At 39.3% G+C, this 23,347-nt stretch overlaps 1 protein-coding gene across 1 annotated transcript; it reads left to right on the top strand.

Moving 5' to 3' along the window:
- Positions 1 to 10,781: 10,781 nt before the first annotated feature.
- Positions 10,782 to 23,127, top strand: lg11h8orf76 (linkage group 11 C8orf76 homolog). The gene is made up of 8 exons (XM_086310655.1): positions 10,782 to 10,968; positions 11,612 to 11,713; positions 12,308 to 12,451; positions 18,677 to 18,727; positions 19,167 to 19,311; positions 19,436 to 19,565; positions 21,955 to 22,087; positions 22,636 to 23,127. Exons 1-8 carry the CDS (start codon positions 10,864 to 10,866, stop codon positions 22,906 to 22,908), a joined length of 1,083 nt encoding a protein of 360 aa, XP_086166781.1. The 5' UTR covers positions 10,782 to 10,863; the 3' UTR covers positions 22,909 to 23,127.
- The last annotated feature ends 220 nt before the right edge of the window (positions 23,128 to 23,347 follow it).

Here is a 23,347-nt window from a genome sequence, read left to right as displayed (position 1 = left end):
AAACCGTTATAGGGCGAGGAAGCTTATATGGTAAATTGATCTGCAACATTAACAGAATCTCACTGAGGTGAGATGCACTGCTTCTTGCACACACACTGTGACAAAGATTAAATTCCAGGCTGTTTGGGCTTAAACTTCTTCATTTTCACACACCAACATTAATTCTCTCTTTCATCTCCCAGAGAAGATGAGGGAGGATTACTAGGAAAGAGAGAGCCGGGCCACTGTGTGTTTGCACAGCTTCAGACAGCGCTGGTGGAACAAGATCTTACTGACAGGCCTGTTAGAGACTGATGGGCAGCAGCATAAAACACATTCTCACGCTCCAGTGTAGACTGTTTACAAATGTGCGCACAGACAGGAGGGAAGTGAAGAACGAGCTGAAGATGGCTGTAATAAACAGCACAGTGAATGTGGTCGTCATTAAGCCTTCAAACTGAACTCTCATTCATGTGGGGAAGGCTAAATATTTATCAAAAGTTTTATTAAAGATCAGCTTTAAGTGCTTAAGCCACTTAAAACGCTGTGACCACTGCCACGGTGTAGAACGAACAACTGTAATGAGGGCTACAAAGGTTTGTAATTCATTTCCTGCTCCTGCAGGATCAGTGATTGTCTGTTTCTAATCAAACAGCTGAGATCATGATTAGAGTTTTCTGTTCTCAGTGACAGCAGTGACGTCGTAATGCAGCAGCGCATCTGCAGGAGGACAGAATTCTGATCTGAGGTCTGCATCCAACTTTGAAAGTTATGTTATGAAAGTGAAATGCGTGCTGTGTTTTGCTGCTTTTCCCTTTAACCTGTGCCAGCTATACATAATGCACTTGATGTTGACTTAAGTAAAAAGTAAAAACACACGTCTATTTTCCACACTGCATTTTGTTTGTGAATAGTGAACGTTCTAATCTGTATTCATAGCTGTACACTTTAATAATTAATACAGTTACTTGTTGTTCATGTAAATACAGAAATTCTCCATTGCCTCAAAATGTTTAAACAAATCTCTAAATCTCAAGAACTGTGACTTGAAAACTGTATGAAGTCAGGTTAAAAATTAAGGCTTTATTTTATTAACATGGAAATGAATCTGTACAGTTCTCTAATTGCTCTTTAAGCTCTTCTTCTTCTCTCTTCAGATATTTTTATTGTGAAGCACCAAGCACAAGTAACAATTACAAATTGCCCCATAGGCTGACATTGCTTCCTTTTTATATTTTTTATCATCAAGAAAGGGGAAAACAAACAAACAAACAAACAAAACCACAAGAACAACACAAAACAAAACACACAACCAAGACACTGAACTAAAAAACTGAACTAAAACAGTATTTAGAGAGTGCTTCCTCCAAGGGCTATGACAAAACTTAATAACTCTATTAATAACGACCTCAAATGAAAAAGGCATTTACCAAAAATAATTTTCAGATTTTTAAAATATTTATAAAATACAGTGTAAAAGAAATAAGTAAGAAATAAATAAACTAATAAAATTAGCCAATATAGAGTTTGCAGCCTTTAAAATAATTATCATAATGCTTTCTGTGAACAGTCTCATCAGTCCAGATGTTCCCAAAAAACTTTATCATATTTAATAATTAAAAGATTTGAAACAGGATTATAAAAATGATGTCAGTCCAGAACTCCCTGTACTACTGGCATGGCAAAGGCCTATAGGTGATGCTAGAGGGCAAGATGGTTTCCTAACACATGATGAAAAGTAACAAGAGACAGTCGGTTGGTCTGTTAGTGTTAATTGGTGACCTTCCAGTGTGAAGCTGTGGAAAGAGATGAACAAATCCACAGGAAATCATGTTTACATGTGATGAAATTGTATAAATTATTTAAAATATTAACGTAACAGTCAAGTCAAGTGGCTTTTATTGTCATTTCAACTGTGTACAGTGGTGCAGTACAGAGTGAAATGAGACAGTGGTCTCGGAGAAACCCTGATATGACATATAACAGACAAGCACAGGAGCAAAACTGCACATTGCACTCTAAGAAACTAAGAAAGAGTATTGTGCAAAACTAACTTGCTGTCTGTTGGTGTGTGTGTGTGTGTGTGTGTGTGTGTGTGTGTGTGTGAGTTATTCAATGAAATTATGCTTTAAGACATGCCTTTGTTTTAATGTCACTATTTAATGTCACTATATTTCTCCCTCTGAACGAGGGAGGATGTAATCAGTTTGGATTACATCCTCAGTTTTCAAGGTATTTTTTTTTAGATTTTGTGTGATGGTAGATACCAACAACTGATTGAGATGATTTAGGTGAAAACGGGATCAAAGTGAAAGTCATAAAAAATGTGAAAATCATTAAAAACTTTATATTACCCACACTTTCTAATGTTTCGTCCTCTTTACTTGGAAATTGCTTTCCAGGTTACTGACAGTCACAAAGTTGACACTCAAATATGTTAAGAATCATATGATGGGTAATCTAACCATTACCTTACTAAAAACAAAGAATATCAACAATCAAAGCATTTACTATGTGCTACCACTTTCTGTTCAGGGTCTTTAATACCACCACATCCACAAAAGCTACATTTGGCCCATTTAGGAGCATCAACAACACGTGTAACATTAGAAATGAGCAGAATTGTGCATTAAACCTGAACTGATTTCAATGCTGATGAACTGAACTTCACTGTACTTTCAGAAAAGAAGTGCCAGTTCATCTACTCTGCACCTTTTCTGTGACAAATCTTCTATTGTTAAATTAATATTTCAAATTATCAACCAGCATGCATTCTTTCCAAATATGGAATAACCAGTTTGTTTATGATAAGTTTATAACATCATAACATCAGTAGGAAGACATTTTTAAACACTATCTGAATTTGTTTACAGAGTTTGTGCTGCCATCTTCAGGACAGAAATTGCCAAAGCACTTTAGAATATTATTTTTTTAATAAAATAAATACAATTTAGGCGCCAAATGCTGGTAGAAAACATTATTACCCACCATCTTAAATCAGAGGCAGTGTCACCATGAACATACTGTGCTGAAGAAGAGATGCAGCACAATCTGTTGTTCAACTGACAACAGATTTTTGTCAAAAGGAAAACAATCTGTGCAGAGAATTATGTGTTTGAATGTTTATGTGTGTTGCCTCATGATAGCATCACACAGTTGCTGTTGATTTGTCAGCTGCTCATCCAAAAGTCCTTTTCTATCACATCCCAAAGGTGCTCTACTGGACTGAGATCTGGTGACTGTGGGAGCCACTGGAGTACGCAATTCTTTCTTCCACACAGTCCTCATTCATTAAGTACTTTACAAAACCGAACAGTTCAGCGCAGCTAGCCAAACAACAAAGAACCACTTACTGCTTAGGAAATAAAGAATGAAACTGGACAGTTTTAACATAAACATGGTTGTTACAGCCAGTGGCAGCACAAAATTGATCCCCTTAGACGGAATTTTAGTTTTTGTGTCCTTATTGTCCCCTGAGTTATTGGTTCTGTTACTAGTTACTACTACGTAACGCTACGTAAATCCAGCTCACAGACAGTGTTACATATAAAAGCATGTCTCAGTGGTGTAAATTAGCCTTCATGTTTAGTGTTTCATTTCCTCTTTAAACAACAACAAAAATCAAATGAAGTTTAAATTTCAGTATCTTTGTTTGCATTTGTGAAACAATGTGTTGAACACTAAAGTATAAAGTTTTTACTCTGAACAGACTTTTTTTTTTTTTTTTTTACAATTTATTTATAATTCATGCAAAAAGCAACTCAGCATTAATATTGTGCAACAGATGGTAGGTGAATGTGCAAATCTGTTGTGACGTTAATTATGTGTGTCGTTGTGACTACTAATGTTCTTAAGCATATTAATTCTGTTACCTGGGTTACTTGACCTACAACACTTGTTTTATTGAAAGCTGTAGCTCTGTACCACGGATGGGAATACACAATGAATTTATAAATGAATTAAAGAATGACTATTTTTATTTAAATCATTTCTTTAATTTCTGTAGCCAAACTTCTGTTCACATTAATAAGTATTTAAGTAGAATAAAGAATGATTTTGATGTAAAACAAGCCTTTTTAGGCTGCATCTCATTAACATTAGCAAAATTATTTCAGGGAACATGGTGGTCTGTGTATTTATTACTTATTAAAAATAGTAATAAGCATATTTATTACTGCTGTCAGGGTAACATTTGGGGTCTTTAACCAGTCAAGTTCAGTTCTATAAAATATAATAATTTACAACAATATTAATGTATTTTTCTTAATTTATTGAATATGTGCAGTATTCCCAGGCACTTAGTCAAATGCAACAAAACAAATGATTTAAGATACCAGAATTAAGTCTCTCTTCCATTTAGCACAATCTGTCCAGCTGTACCATGTAGCTTCAGTATTTTAGATATAAATAATATCAAAACACAAAACACTGTCACTTTAAAGAAAGAAGGAAATATTCCAGATTCCTGGGGGAAACGTCTGCTTTGATGACCAGTTTGTTCCAGTGTATTGCCATCTTTTACCAACATCTGCAAATGTCCAGACAGGGAAGAATCCTTCTCTGAGATTGGTATAACAAATATACAAATCTGATATATAAAAAACAGGGAAAAATTTGCATGCTTTAAATAGATTTCAGTCTTGCAATACCCCTTTACATGTACCTGATTTGTGTTATATTTTAAGTTTTTTATAGAATTCAGATTGGCTAAACATTGTAGCACAGAGTGTTGCAGTGGATAAGAGGATTAAATCAAAACCTGTAAACAGCTGATATACAGGTTTGCCAGTATGCAAAGTTTGTCAACCACTGCTGACTGTTTGTCTGTTTGGCAGCAAAATTATGTGAATAGTATATAAGATAAGATAACAGGTAAGATAACTCTTTATTGTCATTGCACAGTCATACCTAGTACAACAGTACAAAGAAATTGGAAAGGCATTATTGAAGGAAGCAGTCTGGATGTAATTTTGATACAGATTATTAAGAAAGAACAATCACAGCACTGTAAAAATGAATCATTTCCACACCAATTTGATCCAATCTAACGGATTTACTGCAATGTTACAAGGAAATACATAATTTCCTCAGGGATTATTCTGATTTTGATCCAGATTAACCTGCAGCAGGTTTTATAACTCAAGCCACTTTGTTAGGACTATATCTAGAATATTTAGAAACTGTTCAGTGTCAAATGTTAGCAAAATAAAACAAAAAACAAACCCTAACCTGGCTTGTCAAGAGTTCAGATTACAGTTCTTGTGATTTACACAGATTCACACACATTTAAAGGATAATGAAGAATTTGCATATTTAAAGAAAAAGTATTTGAACACTTGTGAACTCTTTGACATTAACAAAATGTCATGTGAAAAAAGAGACAAGTTACCAAAGTGCAGAAGTTTCAACATGAAAGCTCCAATCAAAATATGATTTTTGCATCATTAACACCTTAGTGCAGTTATGCAGATACTTAACTTGTGTACCAAGTGTAAGAATGTTTACAAATTGAAATTGTGTTGTGAAAATTCTAATGCTAAGAAAGTTGTTTTAGTCGTCGCACAGCACAATACAGGATAACTAAACAGAAAAGGTGAGTAAATAGTTTTATCCTTTCCAAAGACAGATCTGAGATCAGAATTCTGTCCTCCTTAAACAAATTTGGGGTGAAAACATATTGAATATGGTAAAAAAAATTGTAACTTAAAGAAAATTGTAACAATGTTTCTTACTAATAAATCTTACACTGTGGGAAAGCCTGTTTATTTTCCCCTCAGTGGTGCCACATTTGTAAGGAAAATGCATTTGTGGGTTGAGCAGTAGAGATGAGGATGTGGGTTGTGTTCTGCATCTGCGTCTGCAAAGCAACAACCACCTTCCACAAAGCACATTGTGACACCATCATACACTAAACATCAGACCTGTTGCTCTTTCAAGGGAATTTTGACTATTACAAAATTACATATTTTCCTCCTTCCCTAAGTGGTGTCCTCTGATATGTGTTTAATGCTTTGCCTGCTGTGACGGTAATTTAGGGGGAAAAAAATATATCTAAGCTGATGTTTTAAACCTTTTTGCAAATAATGCATTTAAAATAAGTGAGGTATTTGCATATTATATCTTTCTTGTTCAAATGAAAGTGTTCTTTACTTATTTGGTTTTAATCTTACAAATGCCAGTCATTCACTAAACATCAAGCCTGTTCCTCCATTTTTATTTTAGCTGCAACTTCAGTGAAGCTGGCATGTGCTTTGGTTTGGTTTTCTGCCTTGTCCTGATGAAACTGATAGAAAATGTTATATGTTTGATGACCTGCTGTAAAAAGTAGTGTTAATGTATCACGACAATTTGCCAATCTGTGGTTGTGTTTCTGTCCAGCAGCTGCAAACACATCTGTCCCAGGTTGAACCAGTGCCAGGGGTTAAAGGGCAGTGGGCTACACAGCTGCTGCAGAGACAACATCTTTGATCCCTCAGATATGAATGCTCATAGATGCTGACCTTGGAGACAAAGTAAACATTATATTTGTACTAGAGATGGCACGATACCACTTTTTTATGTCCGATACCGATATCATAAATTTGGATATGAATCCGATATAGTGTGTTTTTTAATCAATAAAACTGTTTTTTTTTTTATATTTTGCTGCTTTTTGTATAAGTTCATACTCAAGTTAAAAAAACAAAACACTAAAGCTATTCTGTTATACCTGTATGCAAAAAATACACTGCACCCAAAATATTTCATAGTTCAGCAATACTGATCAATCTAATAAACTTAAACCTACTCCATCCTCCCTATTCTGGTATTTTAAAGAGTAAGCAACCTAACTAATAGGGTTCTAAAACTCCCAGCAAAAAAAATTAAAAAAAATAAGGAACCACCCTCCACCTCATGATGCTTAATTCAGCGGTCCCCAACCCCCGGGCCTCGGACCAGTACCGGTCCGTGAGTCGTTTGGTACCAGGCCGCGAGAGTTGATACTCAGGTGTGAAATGTATAGTTTTCAGGGATTTTTATCGGTTTTCAGCGTTATTTTGTTATCGTTTTTATCGTTAACTCTGTTTTCCTGGGTCTTTTCACGTGTGTCATGAATAAATCTTCTTTTTTTCGGTACCGGTACTAGTTTTATTTTGTTGTATTTATCCGCGACACCTTAAAGGCCGGTCTGTGAAAAATAATGTCGGGCATAAACCGGTCCGTGGCGCAAAAAAGGCTTAATTGACGTAATCAACTTCAATTTGATGCAGTGTGAAAAAAATGCCCAGAAATCAATTATTTTTCAAGAATAATTAAATAGATTCAACATCTTTCTTCAACAGAACTGCAGACTGCACAGATCGTACCTTCCCAAAGGAAAAAGTACTATAGCTTACTAGGGTATATTAGACTTAACAGTTACTATATACAGTAATGGACTTCTATATATTTTACATCAGATTAAAACTTTGGGTGTAAGATTCAGATAATTATTTATTAAAAGCTAGACATTTAAAATGAGAATAAGAAAAAAAAGTATGTCTTTGTGCCCCCTTTTCCCTGTTAATGCCCTATCGGCCCCCCTGGCTAAACTTTGCTAGATCCGCCCCTGCACAGTTACCAGCCGTCAGCTACTTAGAAAAGGATCCTGGTGTAGAAAGTTATATTAAATAAATTCTAACAACAGCTTATCAAGCTTAAACGTGCTGCTGTTGTTCAGCCGCTGGTTTCCTCTTTCTGGTGCAAAGTGGGCCAAAAACAAACCAGAGAGACGGACTCGCGACGATCAGCTGATCATTGATCAGTTTCATGATTGAAGTAGCAGCAGGAGAGGCAGTCGCTCCATATATCGGTTGTTAAGCTTAACATGGGAATGCTTTACAAACATTCAGAGATGAACTTACATACTTGCTTTACTTCTCTCTGGAATAACTTCCTCGGAGATGAAATGCCGGGTTGGTAGTGAGGCTACAAATACAGGCAGCCGCTCTATCACGTGACACCTACTACGTGCTACAGTTATGAGCCGAGTTACGCCATGTCGCAAGTTTTGTGAGGTGCTTTTTTGATATTTAATGGATCGGATTACATTTTTTATTTCTCTCCGATATCCGATCCACTAATTTACGTCTGATACGTAATATCGGATCGGTCCATCTCTAATTTGTACAGATTGGGACTGTGAGCCAAATATAAATTTCTCCTGTTAACACTCAGAGTGAGGCTGTTATGGTCATTAGGCAAAGCATCCCCACACTGATTTGCATCTGTGAACATACCACGGTCGTTATGTTTCAGTTTACATTGTCCGTAAGTAGCAGCACATGCAAATACTTTTCCATACCAGGAAATTTATATAACAAGTAGAAGATGGGTGAATAATGAGGTATCGAGTAACATAATGTTACAGTTACAATTTCTAAATTATAAATTTTGATCTACTCTATAACTAATTTATAGTAATTCTTTTCAACAACTAAAACAAAACTAATTACTGTAACAATCAGTAAATCATTAACAAGCTGCTAGAAAAAAAAGCCCCTCAACCAGTCAACCATTAAGCCCTGCTTTCTGCTCTGTGTTTACATTCAGTTCAGTCTTGATGCAACATTATTTAAAGCAAATGCTTCTCACCTGTTCACATAATTTAATCGAGATTTTTTTGGGTTTTGACCTCAAACAAGTATAAAATATAAATCTTTTCAAAATCAACCTATAAACTTAGAAACACTGTTTGATTTGATGCTTCAGTGTCTAACATGTTGTGTTTCATTGTTGTTGCTGGTTTTATTTATTTTATTTACTTAAAATCCTGTCCTGTTTTGTAGCTTTTGCAGGCACACTTGTAATCTGAAAGCACTGTTGGGCTCAACACATTTTGCTTTTATAACTTGTTCTCTATAAATTCTCTACAGGCTCTTCTTGTTCATGTGTTGTCTAAGTGGACAGGATGGAGAAAAAAAAGAACAAGGGGGAAAATACGGGACTACATAATAAAAGCATTGAGCACAAATAGAAAAATATAAGGAAAACCAAACATACAGCACCTGGAACACAAAAATATGAAAATAAACAGATCAACAAGATCAGCAGATGGAATATACATTTCTCCTGTTCAGAGTGAGGCTGTTCAGTAGGCAAAGCATTCCCAGAGTTTTATGTCTAATTTGCCTTTGTCAAGAAATTGTATTCATGTTTTGTGTTCAGAGATACTTTTCTGCATGCCTTGGTTCTAACGAGTGGATATTTGAGTTACTGTTGCCTAGTCTCAGCAGCCAAAGCATTGCCATTTAGTCCGGACCTCACGTTTCATGAAGCATTATTTAAAGCAAAAATGAATCGGGTTCTGTCCTCAAGCAAGTATGAAATATAAACTTTTCTAAATCAACCTATCAAGAGTGAAGCTCAATAACAGCTGGCATTTTAAATTAAAATTGCACACATTTCATGTCTCACAGCTGGTTGAGTGCTGTGGAGTTCAGGGACCACAGAGGAAAATGGTACAAAGGGAATATAATATTTCATTAAAATAAAGGATTTAAAAAAAAGTTCAGGTGTGATGTTTTTTTATTCTTGTTATTCTTGGCTGGTGAACTCTTAGCCACCTATATAGCAGTTTCTAAATCCCTCCCCAGGTGTCTCAGCCCCCACTCCCACCTTCACCCATGTCACCCAATAACTCACATAATAGCATGAAGGAGCAATGTTTCACTAAGAATCCAAACCTGCTTATAAAACTGGTAACTACTTTGATTGGTTCACATTAAATACATTTGGATCAGACAGAATTGAACTTTAAATAAGTTCAACTTTGATGTATTTAACTATAACATTGTCTTTTAAGTACCAGTGGGTTTTCTTACCACAATATTAAGAATTTTTCCTCTCAATTTCAGTCTTTTCCCTTTTTTGACACTTATTTTCAGTCTTAGCTCTGTCACTGTGGAAAGGAGGTGTGAAGGATAATGATAAAGTACACAGCTCAGTGAAAGTGGAACTGAGTTTCATGTTTTTGATGTTTTTCCTTTCAGAGCCCTTCAACCTAACATGACATGGAAAGACGCCCTGTACCACTGCAGAGAGGAACACATGGATCTGGTTTCCATCCTTGATGAAGAGACTCAGGGCTGGGTTTAGTTGGAGGCTCAGAAGGCTGACACTCCCTTTGTCTGGCTGGGTCCTCACTACACCTGTGGCTTCAGCTTCTGGATCTGGGTCAACGATCAGTGTGTATTTTTTAATCAGTGGGCTCCAGACAAGACAAGAACAGCAGTCTGTAGCATAAGTAGATTCATTTGTCAAATACCCTCAGCACGTCAGCACGTCATCACGTTGCCTGGTGGGTGGTGTGGAGACTTAACTTTGTGACTAACTCAAGAATGAGGTGACATAGGCTTTTTAAAATTGATGCCATAGGTGCATCAACTTGGAGGCTGAGGGGTAGCGCTGCCAGCCGCCAGTGTGGTGTAACGTTTCCGTCAGGTTTACAGATATTCAGTGATTGCATCTGTGTCAAATTTCCTCCTTTAAATAAACTGCATAATTCCACATATGTCTTGTACATTGTAAAATGATGCAGCATCATCAGTGTATTTTTGCCTTAATTTCATTGGATGAATATGCAATTTGAGCACAGAGGCAAACACTTATCAAAAGTGGTCAACTGTTTAGATGGGAGGACACAATGGAGACTCACTTTTACATTTTACAGCGTTTGTCTGAGCCGCATGTTTGACACCACGATATGAATTCTTCTTTATATCCAGGGAGCTGAGTGGTTACTGCGTCATCAGCCGGAACCTTTCTGTCCGGAAATGAATTCGTCGGGCTGTTTAACCAAGCGCACAGTAGTTGCTGTATGGGCAGCCTGTATTTGTGGAGTAAATTGTATGTATTTAGCTCCAGATGGAGATATTAGGGAGCACGTTTGACGACTCGGTGTTTTCGGAGGTCAGAGACCGAGTGTGTGCGTCTCTGTCTTCTTACAGCGCCAAACTGTGTGAGCCAGAGGTGAGAGTCTTACACAGAGACGTTACTACATGAAGATAGACATGAAGGTTGTTTAGATTGTCCTTCGTGGTGAACACGAACACAGAGCGTTATGTACAGAACAAACACGGAGCTAAAAGACTAAAGTGCGAATTTCTATTGTAACGTTTACGATCTGACATGTAGCTCATACAGGAGAATAACTGTAACTATGGTTCGTCATTTTAAGCGTTTGTGTCAAATTAGGCTGGTGATTACAGACACTCAGTTTTAAACACACAAATTAAAGGAAATGAAGTTCATGCTTCTAAATAAGTGCCCAAATAAGTACCCTGTGGCATTTCTAGAGGCCAGACGTCTCCCATGTTATTGCACTTGGCTGAGTCTGTCACATGTTTCGTTTACATGGAGAGAAACAAGCAGATAAATCGGATATCCCATCTCTGAATTAAGTGCAAGATTTCAATATTGCTCCTCTTTGATATTTGTGCTGCTCGCTGTAAGTTAAATTGCATTATTATTATGCTGACGTTTAAGCATAGATGAAGCTGAGTAGCTGCTGCATCAGGGCAAAAGTGGAGACATGTACTTCTCTGGCAGTGACTGACTGAGCAGCATCCTCTAACAGCTTTATGCTGTGTGGTAAAGTTGTTCCTCTCTGCAGTGGTTTTGTGACAGTGCTGCTCTGGATGCTGAAGATTCTCTGGAGAAGCAGAAAGTCTACAAGTTCAGAGGTGACCTGGCTGTGAGACAAGGAAACTATCAGGTACTGTCACTCATTCAATTTAGTCTGTGCTCTCTTACATCAAACACTTCCTCGGAAAGTTTCACTGGGACATGGAGGTCTATTGTAGCAGGTATTTGTATAGCTGATAAACCTCCTGTACAGCTGATGCAAACTAACAGGCAAATAAAAAAAAAAGTCCATTCATGACCATCACTTTGTTGCTTTATCAACAGCATCAGTATTTGAATATTTCTGTAAGACTGTTGTAAAGTTATGAACAAACAAGACTAGTTAGATCATTTTCATATTTCCAGCCTAATAAGTCACCTCAGAAAAGAGCAATTTTTATAGTCCCATTTCACACAGCCAAAGAGCACAGATGTAGTCAGCAGTGGTTTACACAGCAGCAACATTTCCAGACAGCATGGAAAAGATTTCCTAAAATATTGACAAGAAACTTCTGTTTCAGTGAAAAAATAAAACCTACAGAAGCTGTTTAAGCGTTGGACCAAATCACACTCTGGGTTTGACTCTTCCTGTTGTTGTTGCTGCCACTCTCACTTTTCCACCTTAGCGTTTGTAACGTTTTAGAAGTTTTGTTTGGTTTCTTTTTGTTTGGTGTGTGTGGGTCAGAAAGCCTTGGAGGCATACAGCAGCTGCCTGCAGTGGATCGCTGACAACAACCTGACCATTAGACGAGATGTCGTGGAGGGGATGGCCCGATGCTGCACCAGACTGGGACAGAGAGACAGAGCGCTGGAGTTGGCCCAGTTACTGGTAATTCTTTACCTGACTGGGTTTTCCATGAGGAACAGTCAGAGTGAATACTGTCAGCTATCATGTGACCATCCTGTGACTTTTTATCCGCTTTTTAAAAATCTGTCTTCCTTAACAGTGACCCTGTCTGCACTATAAACTCTGAACACTAAGGGTGTGTTCCAAAAGTCCCTCCTATCTCCTTTTTCTAACCTCTTTTCCTCTTTTTGGATGAAAACATCATTGAGGTCAAAGAAAAGTGGGTAGGATCACTGAAAAGCATTTAGGAAAAGAGAAGAGCTGTGCGATGAGAATTGGAACAACCTTACACCAGTCGGATGACGAATGTTGAAACTAACTCGTGCAGATGGACTACAGAATACAGAATCTTATTTCACCACAATGTGTTTTAACCTCACTCTGCTTGTCATTTAAATGATAGCAGCCTGTGAAAAATATCTCTTTGGAAATTATAAAGAAGGAACATTTAGGGCCAGATTTATTAACGTCATGCAGCACCACTAGGCCTTCTTTTGACATTTTAAAGGTGCATCTACACACGTGGTACAGTCACACAGCAACTGGGATGGACAATTTTTTTTTTGTTTCTCTGCACATTGTACACGTCAGCTGTTCCACTCACATTTCAGGTTTATATGGTGGAACAGTTTGTAATATTATAAAGAGACTAATCTCTGCTGCTTTTGGCAGAATGCTGTTTTTTACTGAAGTGAACTCACTGCATCTTTGTAAATAAATTATAGTTCATTGTGAGTAGGTCACCCTGCAATTGCGGCATCACAATAATTCGCTCCACTTAGTAAAACTGTCCCATAGCCTATAAAATTAAACCCATCTTTTTGGCTTATATTAACCAGCTGTGATCCAGTGGATCATACTTCTTTTTCCCTTTTTAGGATTTCTGTGACTGCAATAAAATTCCATCCCTCCCTTATACCAGCTGACCTGAAGTAAAAATAAATTTAAGACAATCCGAAAGTCTTCAATACAGCAAAGGACGAGCTCATAATCTTTACAGAGCTTACATAAATCCATGTCCTTCATGCCATAATCTGCTGATATAGTTTTACATTTTAACAGCAACCTGTTAAAGTTGTTAACTTGTTATTTTCTGTTTTATTGCGAGAGTACGGTTGCCCGCGAAGTGTTGTTGTTGTGTTCAGTATGAAAAATGGCGGAACGGATAAAGCGCTGTGAATGAGAGTACGACGTCGTGTCTTTTGAGTTAACATTGGTAGCAGAGGATGGTTTCCAATTACAAAGTACCACCAAAGCTTGATGAAGCCAGGCCATACGAATGCTGGAAGAATGAAGTCAATATCTGGAGACGAGTTATGGAGCTGGATAAAAAGAAACAGGCACTCGCGGTGGCGCTGGGGCTCGAGGGAAGAGCCAGAGAAACGGCCATGGAGATACCCGCGGAAGATTTGGACAAAGATGACGGTATGGAAATACTACTTGCAAAACTTGATGCGGTGTTTCAGAGAGAAGAGAAAGACCGCGCTTATGAAGCCTACTCGTGTTTTGACTCCATTGCAAAGAACCACAGCGTGTCCATGCCAGACTACATTATAGACTTTGAACAGCGTTATAACCGGATGAAAAAGTACAACATGACGCTACCTGACGCTGTCCTAGCATTTAAGCTTCTAGATACAGCTTGTCTTGATGAGAAAAGTCGACAGCTTGCACTGACAGTGTGCACGGACTTAACGTTTGCGTCTATGAAGTCTGCACTGAAACGGATTTTCGGAGGGAAAGTAACCGGAGTTTTCAGCGGAATTCAACTGAACCAAGAAGCAGTTTTCCTTACGGAACAAAAAGGTCCCAAATACAAACGAAACAACGGTACTTCGTCGCGGAGTGGACAGCGACAACCACTACAAGGTACCAACCCACTTGACAAGTTTGGCAAGCGAACAAGATGTGCTATTTGTCAGAGCACTTACCACTGGGCGAAAGACTGTCCTCATCGTAATGGTGACCAAGTAAAGCTAACTGAAGATGGGAAAGTGGAGGAGTGTAACATTACTTTGTACACTAAAGCCTCAATGACAGACTCTGAAATCTTCCTGACTGAGGCACTGGGGTCAGCCATTATTGATACTGCATGTACACGTACAGTTTGTGGTCAGAAGTGGCTAGACAGTTACATGCGTGACCTCAGCCAAGGCCAAGTAAACAAGCTGTTGCAATCAGAAACCCCCAGCTCCAGACCATTTCGCTTTGGGGATGGTATTGTAGTGTATTCCAGCAGAAAAGTGAAACTTCCAGCCAAAATTGGACAAACAAAATGTGACATTGAAAGTGAAGTAGTTCCTGTTGACATTCCACTACTACTGAGCAAAACGTCTCTCAAGAAAGCAGGGACTGTTCTAGACATGGAGAATGACAGTGTTGTCATGTTCAAGCAGCCTGTTCCCCTAGAGCTCACTAGTTCGGGACACTATTGTGTGGACATTAGAGATGAAAATACTACAGAAAGCTGCAATGAAAATGAAGTTCTCATGGTAACTGCTGAAATGTCTACAAAAGAGAAACAGAAAGTCCTTGTGAAACTTCATAAGCAGTTTGGTCATGCATCTGCAGAGAGGTTATTGAGGCTCATCCAAAGCTCTGGCAATACAGATAAACAATGTGCAGTTATTCTACAAGAGATAGTTCGTGACTGTGACATTTGTCAGAAATATTGCAAAACCAAGCCGAGACCTGCTGTTGGTCTACCCCTGGCTTCTGAGTATAATGAGACAGTAGCGATGGATCTACATGAGCTGGAGCCCAATGTGTGGTACCTTCACATCATCGACCACTTCACACGCTTCAGTGCCGGCAGCATCGTAAAGACAAAGAAAGCTGCAGAGATCGTCAACTCCTTCATTCACACCTGGATAAGCATTCACGGTGCCCCCAGACGGCTCTACACAGACAACGGCGGAGAGTTCAACAACACAGACATTCGGGACATGGCTGAAAACTTCAACATTGAGGTAAAAACAACGGCGGGGTATAGTCCCTGGAGCAACGGACTACTGGAGAGACATAACATGACACCTACAGAAATCCTCCTGAAGGTAAAAAAGGAACGAGGATGTGACTGGCACACTGCGCTAGACTGGGCCCTTATGGCCAAAAACAGTATGCTTAATGTACATGGTTATAGTCCACATCAACTTGTGTTTGGCCAAAACCCCAACCTACCTTCTGTGTTGATGGATAAGCCACCTGCCTTAGAGGGCACAACTGTAAGTGCAAGAGTAGCTGAACATATCTCAGCATTACATGCTTCCAGGAAAGCATTTACTGAGGCAGAGTGTTCAGAAAGGATCAGGAGAGCACTACGCAAACAACTTAGGCCTACAGATGACAAATATGAGGCAGGAGATAAAGTATACTACAAACGAGTCGACTGTACAGAGTGGAAGGGTCCAGGTGTAGTTATTGGGCAGGATGGAACTGTTGTATTTGTAAGACATGGGGGGACTCTTGTAAGAGTACACTAGTCAAGATTGACTAAAGTGGATTCACAGACTGGAGATAAACAAATATCACACAGTACTACTGATGATGACAACAAAGACGCAGTTGAAAATGATGACACTGACACACCCGATGGTGAACAGAGTATTAGTGAGGAAGAAGACATCACTATTGACAGAGAAACTAACACTACAGAAAACATGTCTGTCACACACACTACAGAAAACATGTCTGTCACACAAACTGCAAATGAGCCCTCTACACCCACTGATCATGTCTCTGCAAATGTAAAGTTAAGATCAGGACAGCTGATTGCTTTTACCAACAGAGACAACGGTGTTCAACACACAGCCAGAGTGCTAGGCAGAGCGGGAAAAGCAAAAGGGCAATACAAAAACTGGTACAATGTGCAATATCTTGAGCATGATGGTAGTGAAGGTGAAAAGAAAGCTGTAGACATGTCACTTGTTGATGGTCTTTGCACTGAAGCTGAAAACAGAGATGCAGATGTACTCATAACAAAAGATATTTCCTTTGATTCTGCTAAGCAGCAGGAGATTGAGAGCTGGCAAAGTAATGGTGTGTTTGATGAAGTGAAAGACCTGGGTCAAAAATGTGTGTCTACTAGATGGGTCTGTACACTCAAAGAAACTACTAATGGTGTTGTCCCAAAGGCTCGACTTGTGGCACGGGGGTTTGAAGAGGTAAATACTAAAGAACTACAGAAAGACTCTCCAACATGTGCGTCTAAGTCCCTCAGACTGGTGCTAGCTGTGATATGTCAAAACAAGTGGAGAGTAAATTCAATGGACATTAAATCTGCCTTCTTGCAGGGAATGGAACTGTCAAGAGACATCTATCTTCGTCCCCCACCTGAAGCTGGCAAGGACAATGTTCTATGGAAACTGAAAAAGTGTGTTTATGGACTTGCAGATGCTTCACTTTATTGGTACAATAAGGTCAAAGACATTATGCTTAAAACTGGTGGTAAAATATCACAGGTTGATCCTGCAGTGTTCTATTGGCAGAATGAACAATCTGAGGTTACAGGAGTGCTTGCATGTCACGTTGATGATTTCCTTTGGGCTGGTTCAAGTCACTTTGCAACTCATATCATTCCTGTACTGAGATCTACCTTCCTTGTGGGCCGTGAAGAACATGACAGCTTTTCTTATGTTGGTATGGACATTTGTACAGTTAATGATGTAATAGAGGTGCATCAACAACTTTACATTGACAACCTACAGCCGGTTCAGTTACAAGCAGCACGGGCTGTACAGAGGGAGGCTCCCTTAAGTGAAACAGAACGTGAGCAACTCAGGTCAAAAATAGGACAGATTTTGTGGGTTGCCAAACAAACAAGGCCTGATGTTATGTTTGACACATGTAGCCTTGGATCTAATATCAAAAATGCAACTGTACAGTCTATTCATGAAGTGAACAAAGTTATCCGTAAACTTAAGGCAGAGAAAGTGACTCTTAAGTTTCAGCACTTGGGTAACAGTGAGGATCTGGCATTGGTTGTTTTCAGTGATGCTTCATTTGGAAACCTTCCTGATGGCGGTACTCAAGGAGGGGCATTAATCGTCCTTATGGGTAAAGGAGGAAAGTTTTGTCCTCTCTTCTGGCAGTCTAAAAAAATCAGGCGCGTAGTCAGAAGGACACTGGCAGGAGAAACTCTTGCCATGTCAGATGGAATAGACAGTGCTGTCTTCCTGGCAACACTTTTTTTCTGAGCTTACAACTGGTAACACTGGTCTAAATGCTCTTCCTTTGATCTGTGTAACTGATAATCATTCCTTGTTTGACGCACTCAAGTCTACCAAGCAGGTTACAGAGAAAAGACTGAGGCTAGAAATGAGCAGCATTAAAGAGCTCATACAAGCCAAGAAAATCAGACAGGTTTGTTGGTCAGATTCAAAATCTCAACTTGCTGATTGTCTGACAAAAAAGGGAGTTTCACCTTTAACCCTTCTAAAGGCGCTAGATGAAGGACTCTGGATACTGTAATCCTTTGTCTACAAAGTTGTCTTTGCATTCAAATGTACCATTGTTTATTGTGTGCAATGATAGTATGCTTTAAGTAAAGCAAAGCACTTTTGAAATGTTTTTTGTTATATAAATATATACATATATGTATACAAATGTTTACAGGGGTGTGTTTATACTTTTATTTTATTTTTTTTTAAGAAAGAGGGAGATTGTTAACTTGTTATTTTCTGTTTTATCGCGAGAGTACAGTTGCCCGCGAAGTGTTGTTGTTGTGTTCAGTATGAAAAATGGCGGAACGGATAAAGCGCTGTGAGTGAGAGTACGACGTCGTGTCTTTTGAGTTAACAAAAGTCACAGCTGAACTCTGAACATCACACAGCTGGATTAAAAACTACTTCTTGATGAGTTGTTTCTTCATGAAGTATAAAATACAGTTATAATTAACATTTCCATGATCTGCACCACTTTGTTTATAATGTCGATTGTTTTCATTAACAGTCGGATGGTCTGCCGCTCTGAATTATGGTATGCCATCTTCTCCCCTTCGTAAAGGATGTTCCAGTGGATCCTAAGGAAGCAATAAAGGAAGGATTGAAGAGTCACTTTTCTCACTTAGGACCTTAATAAGCAAAATGGACTATTGGAACGCACCCAGAGTTTGTCCTCAGAGGCTAAAAGCCTACGGACCAGATTTAGTGTGAACTGGTTTAACTCTAATCCGGACCTGATAGTAATATGTACGTGATCTCTCTACAGAGCAAAGACGCCTCCAACACCTGTCACCTAACCAGCCTCCTGCTGCTCAAGGTCAGCTTGAAAAACACACACACACACACACACACACACACACACACACACACACACACACACACACACACACACACCCCAATGATTTAGATTCACTAGTTTAGTTTCCACTACTTGAGAGAGAACCAACCCTGACACGGGCAGAACATGTGAACACAAAGGCCCCAACCAGATGATGGATTCGAACCCACGACCTTCATGCTCTGAGACAACAGTGCTACCCACGGGAAAAAATAAATGTTCGGAAGTGATTAATACTGCTTTTTTCATTTTATTATTGATACTTTTTAGAAATCATTACAAATGAGTAACTTAAATATTGAAGAATCAGTTCCACTGTGTTGCTCCCAGTATTCCTAACACAGACGGCCTTTTCACCCTTTTCTTGCTCACAGTCCCAATCATTCTGTACAAATCTAATGTTTACTTTTTCTCCAAGGTCAGCATCTATGAGCAGTTTGGAGCTGTAGGATCAAAGATGTCGTCTCTGCAGCAGCTGTGTAGCCTGCTGCCCTTTAACCCCTGGCACTGGTTCAGCCTGGGACAGATGTGTTTGCAACTGCTGGACAGAAACAGAACCACAGGTAGTGTTTCTTTAACTTCCTTCTTCAAGTGTATTGCTATGGTAAATGAACTCTGTTGTAATTTTTTACAGCAGGTAATCAAAGATATAACATTTTCCCTTTGCTGTATTTGTGTTTATCAAAGAATCCTCCTCCTCTGAGAGCTGCAAATCAACAGATGAGCAGGAGGACAGAGAGGGGCATCAGGAGGAGACCGCAGAACTCAGCGAGGACAGAGTCTGGCTCAAAGCTTGCACTTGTTTCATCAGGACAAGGTACAACATGTGACTGTGACCCCTGTATTTACAGGGAGTGCAGAATTATTAGGCAAATGAGTATTTTGTCCACATCATCCTCTTCATGCATGTTGTCTTACTCCAAGCTGTATAGGCTGGAAAGCCTACTACCAATTAAGCATATTAGGTGATGTGCAACTCTGTAATGAGAAGGGGTGTGGTCTAATGACATCAACACCCTATATCAGGTGTGCATAATTATTAGGCAACGTCCTTTCCTTTGGCAAAATGGGTCAAAAGAAGGACTTGACAGGCTCAGAAAAGTCAAAAATAGTGAGATATCTTGCAGAGGGATGCAGCAGTCTCAAAATTGCAAAGCTTCTGAAGCGTGATCATCGAACAATCAAGCGTTTCATTCAAAATAGTCAACAGGGTCGCAAGAAGCATGTGGAAAAACCAAGGCGCAAAATAACTGCCCATGAACTGAGAAAAGTCAAGCGTGCAGCTGCCAAGATGCCACTTGCCACCAGTTTGGCCATATTTCAGAGCTGCAACATCACTGGAGTGCCCAAAAGCACAAGGTGTGCAATACTCAGAGACATGGCCAAGGTAAGAAAGGCTGAAAGACGACCACCACTGAACAAGACACACAAGCTGAAACGTCAAGACTGGGCCAAGAAATATCTCAAGACTGGTTTTTCTAAGGTTTTATGGACTGATGAAATGAGAGTGAGTCTTGATGGGCCAGATGGATGGGCCCGTGGCTGGATTGGTAAAGGGCAGAGAGCTCCAGTCCGACTCAGACGCCAGCAAGGTGGAAGTGGAGTACTGGTTTGGGCTGGTATCATCAAAGATGAGCTTGTGGGGCCTTTTCGGGTTGAGGATGGAGTCAAGCTCAACTCCCAGTCCTACTGCCAGTTACTGGAAGACACCTTCTTCAAGCAGTGGTACAGGAAGAAGTCTGCATCCTTCAAGAAAAACATGATTTCCATGCAGGACAATGCTCCATCACACGCGTCCAAGTACTCCACAGCGTGGCTGGCAAGAAAGGGTATAAAAGAAGAAAAACTAATGACATGGCCTCCTTGTTCACCTGATCTGAACCCCATTGAGAACCTGTGCGTTGCAGGACCACTTTAGTGTTCAAGTAGTACAAAAAACAAATAAGAAAACACCCACAATGTGTCACAATGTTTATGGGGTGGCTGTGGCTCAGGTGGTAGAGCAGATTAGGTACTGAAGGTTAGTAGTTCGATTCTTGGCTTCCCCAGTCTGCATGCCAAATATCCTTGGGCAAGATACTAACCCCAAGTTGCCCTCGATGCGTTCATCGGAGTATGAACATGTGTGAATGTAGTTTAGTTTGCACTTGTGTTGAGAAGTGCTTGTATGAGTGGGGTGCGAATGGGTGAATATACAGCGCTTTGAGTACTCCGGGAGAGTAGAAAAGCACTATATAAGAATCAGTCCATTTACCATTTGTTTGTTTTTTATTTCAAATATTGTGTAACAAGACAAAACTGCAAATGTGAATGCAATTTTTTTTCCCCTCACTCTAAACTAACTGAAGCCTTTCATTGAACTACCACATAAACAAATTAGTACTGTCTTTCTGGCCAGACACGTGGCAGCACTTCTGCTATAATTTTGTTCGTATTTAACAAAATAAAAATGCAGACATAAGTGTTCACATTAGTTTTTGACTGCTAGTGAAAATTGTTTTCTTTACAAATAACTCTCCTACTGAACTAACACGGCCAATCCCTCAGCATGTTTGTCTTCTCTGCTCATATTGCCTTCATAATAAATCATTATTTGCTTTTTAAAGAACTTATTTTAACATTGCACTCAACAACAAACAAATCCTTCCTAACAAAAAAAACTAACTTCTAGGGCCAAATTTCATTATAGTTCTTCATGCCAAAATACGGGCCGCAAGTGCCCCCCTGGCCTTGTGTGAATATAATGAGATATACAGTTCTTATCCTAACAGTGAGCAAGTTGCTGGATTACAGTATCCAAAACAGTTAAGACATAACTCTTACTAAATAAAATATACACAATATGACAACACAAAATAGGTCAAAAAGGTGACACTTACACTAAATAACAACATTAGTGAAGTAGAAAATGGAAAAAAATAAAAAATGAATAAAAACCTAAATTTAATACAATACAGAGCTTAATATGTAAGATGGTAACAAATAAATGCAGTTATTGTGGTGTGAAGTGGAGCTGAAACAGGTGACTGTCCAATAAGTGGTGCAGAGTTGTATGGATCCTTTAATTATCCACAGCCACAGTCTTTTGGATGATGTCTGTGCCAGCTGTCAAAGATTTAAGCATAAAAAAGACCAAGTATAGACCGATAATATAGGGTATAATATTAGATATAAGAGTACTCACATTGTTTTGCTGCCTCCTACAGACTCCTGTTGAGAATCCTACGACAACAGCAGTCCTCCTTTGTGCTTCAGCGTAGTGAGAGAGTCCTACAGATGACAGAAGAGGCGTTACAGCGGCTAAACCCCAAACAAGAAACCCTGCAGGCTCTCACTGAGGTGAGAACCCTTCTTGCACACATACTCTGAAACCAGTTTTTATAGTCCCACGATTCTGGTCGGAGGGGTTTTCACACACCAGACTTGCTCCTGTTGAGTTCGTCAAGATCCTGATTGGGTGTCAGTGGAGGTGGATAACATAAGCTTCTGCTAAATGTTGACTGGTTGACAAGTGGGCTTGATTAAAGAAAGTGGTGACAGTGGATTTACAGGAATATGGAGAAGTTCAAAGACAAAAAAATGTCATGAAAAGCAAAGACAGTGGCTGTAGTGGACAGCTCATTGTTTTTAAGACTCTGGTTTACTTCAGCTCTTTGTACACGGTTGGCTGGTGGACCAACAACAGCACGAGCATCAGTGGCCCACAGACGGTTTGTACCACATACTTTAAAGACTGCTTCCATCTGGCAGCTTGGCTCTCTGCAGGGAGACGGGACATGCCGTCTAGCTGGACTACAAGACCTGCTTGAGGAGGCTTAAATTCCAGGCAGTTTGGGTTAAATTGGCTCATTTTTACACATCAACATTATCTCTCTTTGGTCTTCCAGGTGATGTCAGAGGACCTGATCCCAGAGAAGATGAGGGAGGACTACCAGGATGGGGAGAGCCTGACCAGTGTCTCTTTGCACAGCTTCAGACAGCGCTGGTGGAACAAGATCTTACTGACAGGCGTGTTAGAGACTGACGGGCAGCAGCATGAAACACAATATCCTCATGCTGCAGTGTTGACTGTTTACAAAGGTGAACACAGACAGGAAGGAAGTGAAGAACCAGCTGAAGATGTTTCAGACAAGCAGCACAGTGAATGTGGTCGTCATTAAGCCTGCAGACTGAACCTTCACTATTTCATCCACTTCACGGTGATAAATATACGGCAGTGCCTCTGATCTGTATCAAACCATGAAACAAGTGAATTATTTTAACTGCTTCATTTTGTGCTTAACATGTTTAAAATGTGTAACATCTCTGCCAAAGAGGTGATGTTTTCTAACAGTTTTATGTTGTTAACAATCCATTAAAATTTGGCTTACATCCATCAACATCTTCAAGGTCAACTTCATGATTTATTGGTTGAAAACTGACAAAAACTGAGAGACTGTGATTCCTACAAATGTGGTGTATACTGTCAGCATATAGAAAGTAGCACGAAAGGATTTAAAATATCTTCGACTGACAGAATTGATAGCTCTGCATGTATATAGCATTGTTATCTAAAACTGTGTTTTTTACTTATATTGTTTGTACTAATAACATATAGGT

The sequence above is a fragment of the Aulonocara sp. 'chitande type north' Nkhata Bay genome, linkage group LG11 (genome assembly GCF_057382095.1).
Source record: "Aulonocara sp. 'chitande type north' Nkhata Bay isolate Kocher_YH1m ecotype deep benthic linkage group LG11, A_spYH_male_GT1.1, whole genome shotgun sequence".
NCBI lineage: Eukaryota > Metazoa > Chordata > Actinopteri > Cichliformes > Cichlidae > Aulonocara > Aulonocara sp. 'chitande type north' Nkhata Bay.
Note: the sequence above shows the minus strand (reverse complement) of the source record. Positions and strands in the feature narration are given on the sequence as shown.

Coding starts and splice junctions, on each gene's coding strand:
- lg11h8orf76 (XM_086310655.1), top strand. CDS start 10,864: ATGGAGATATTAGGGAGCACGTTTGACGACTCGGTGTTTTCGGAGGTC. Junction 10,969..11,611: donor CCAAACTGTGTGAGCCAGAG/GTGAGAGTCTTA, acceptor TCCTCTCTGCAG/TGGTTTTGTGACAGTGCTGC. Junction 11,714..12,307: donor TGAGACAAGGAAACTATCAG/GTACTGTCACTC, acceptor TGTGTGGGTCAG/AAAGCCTTGGAGGCATACAG.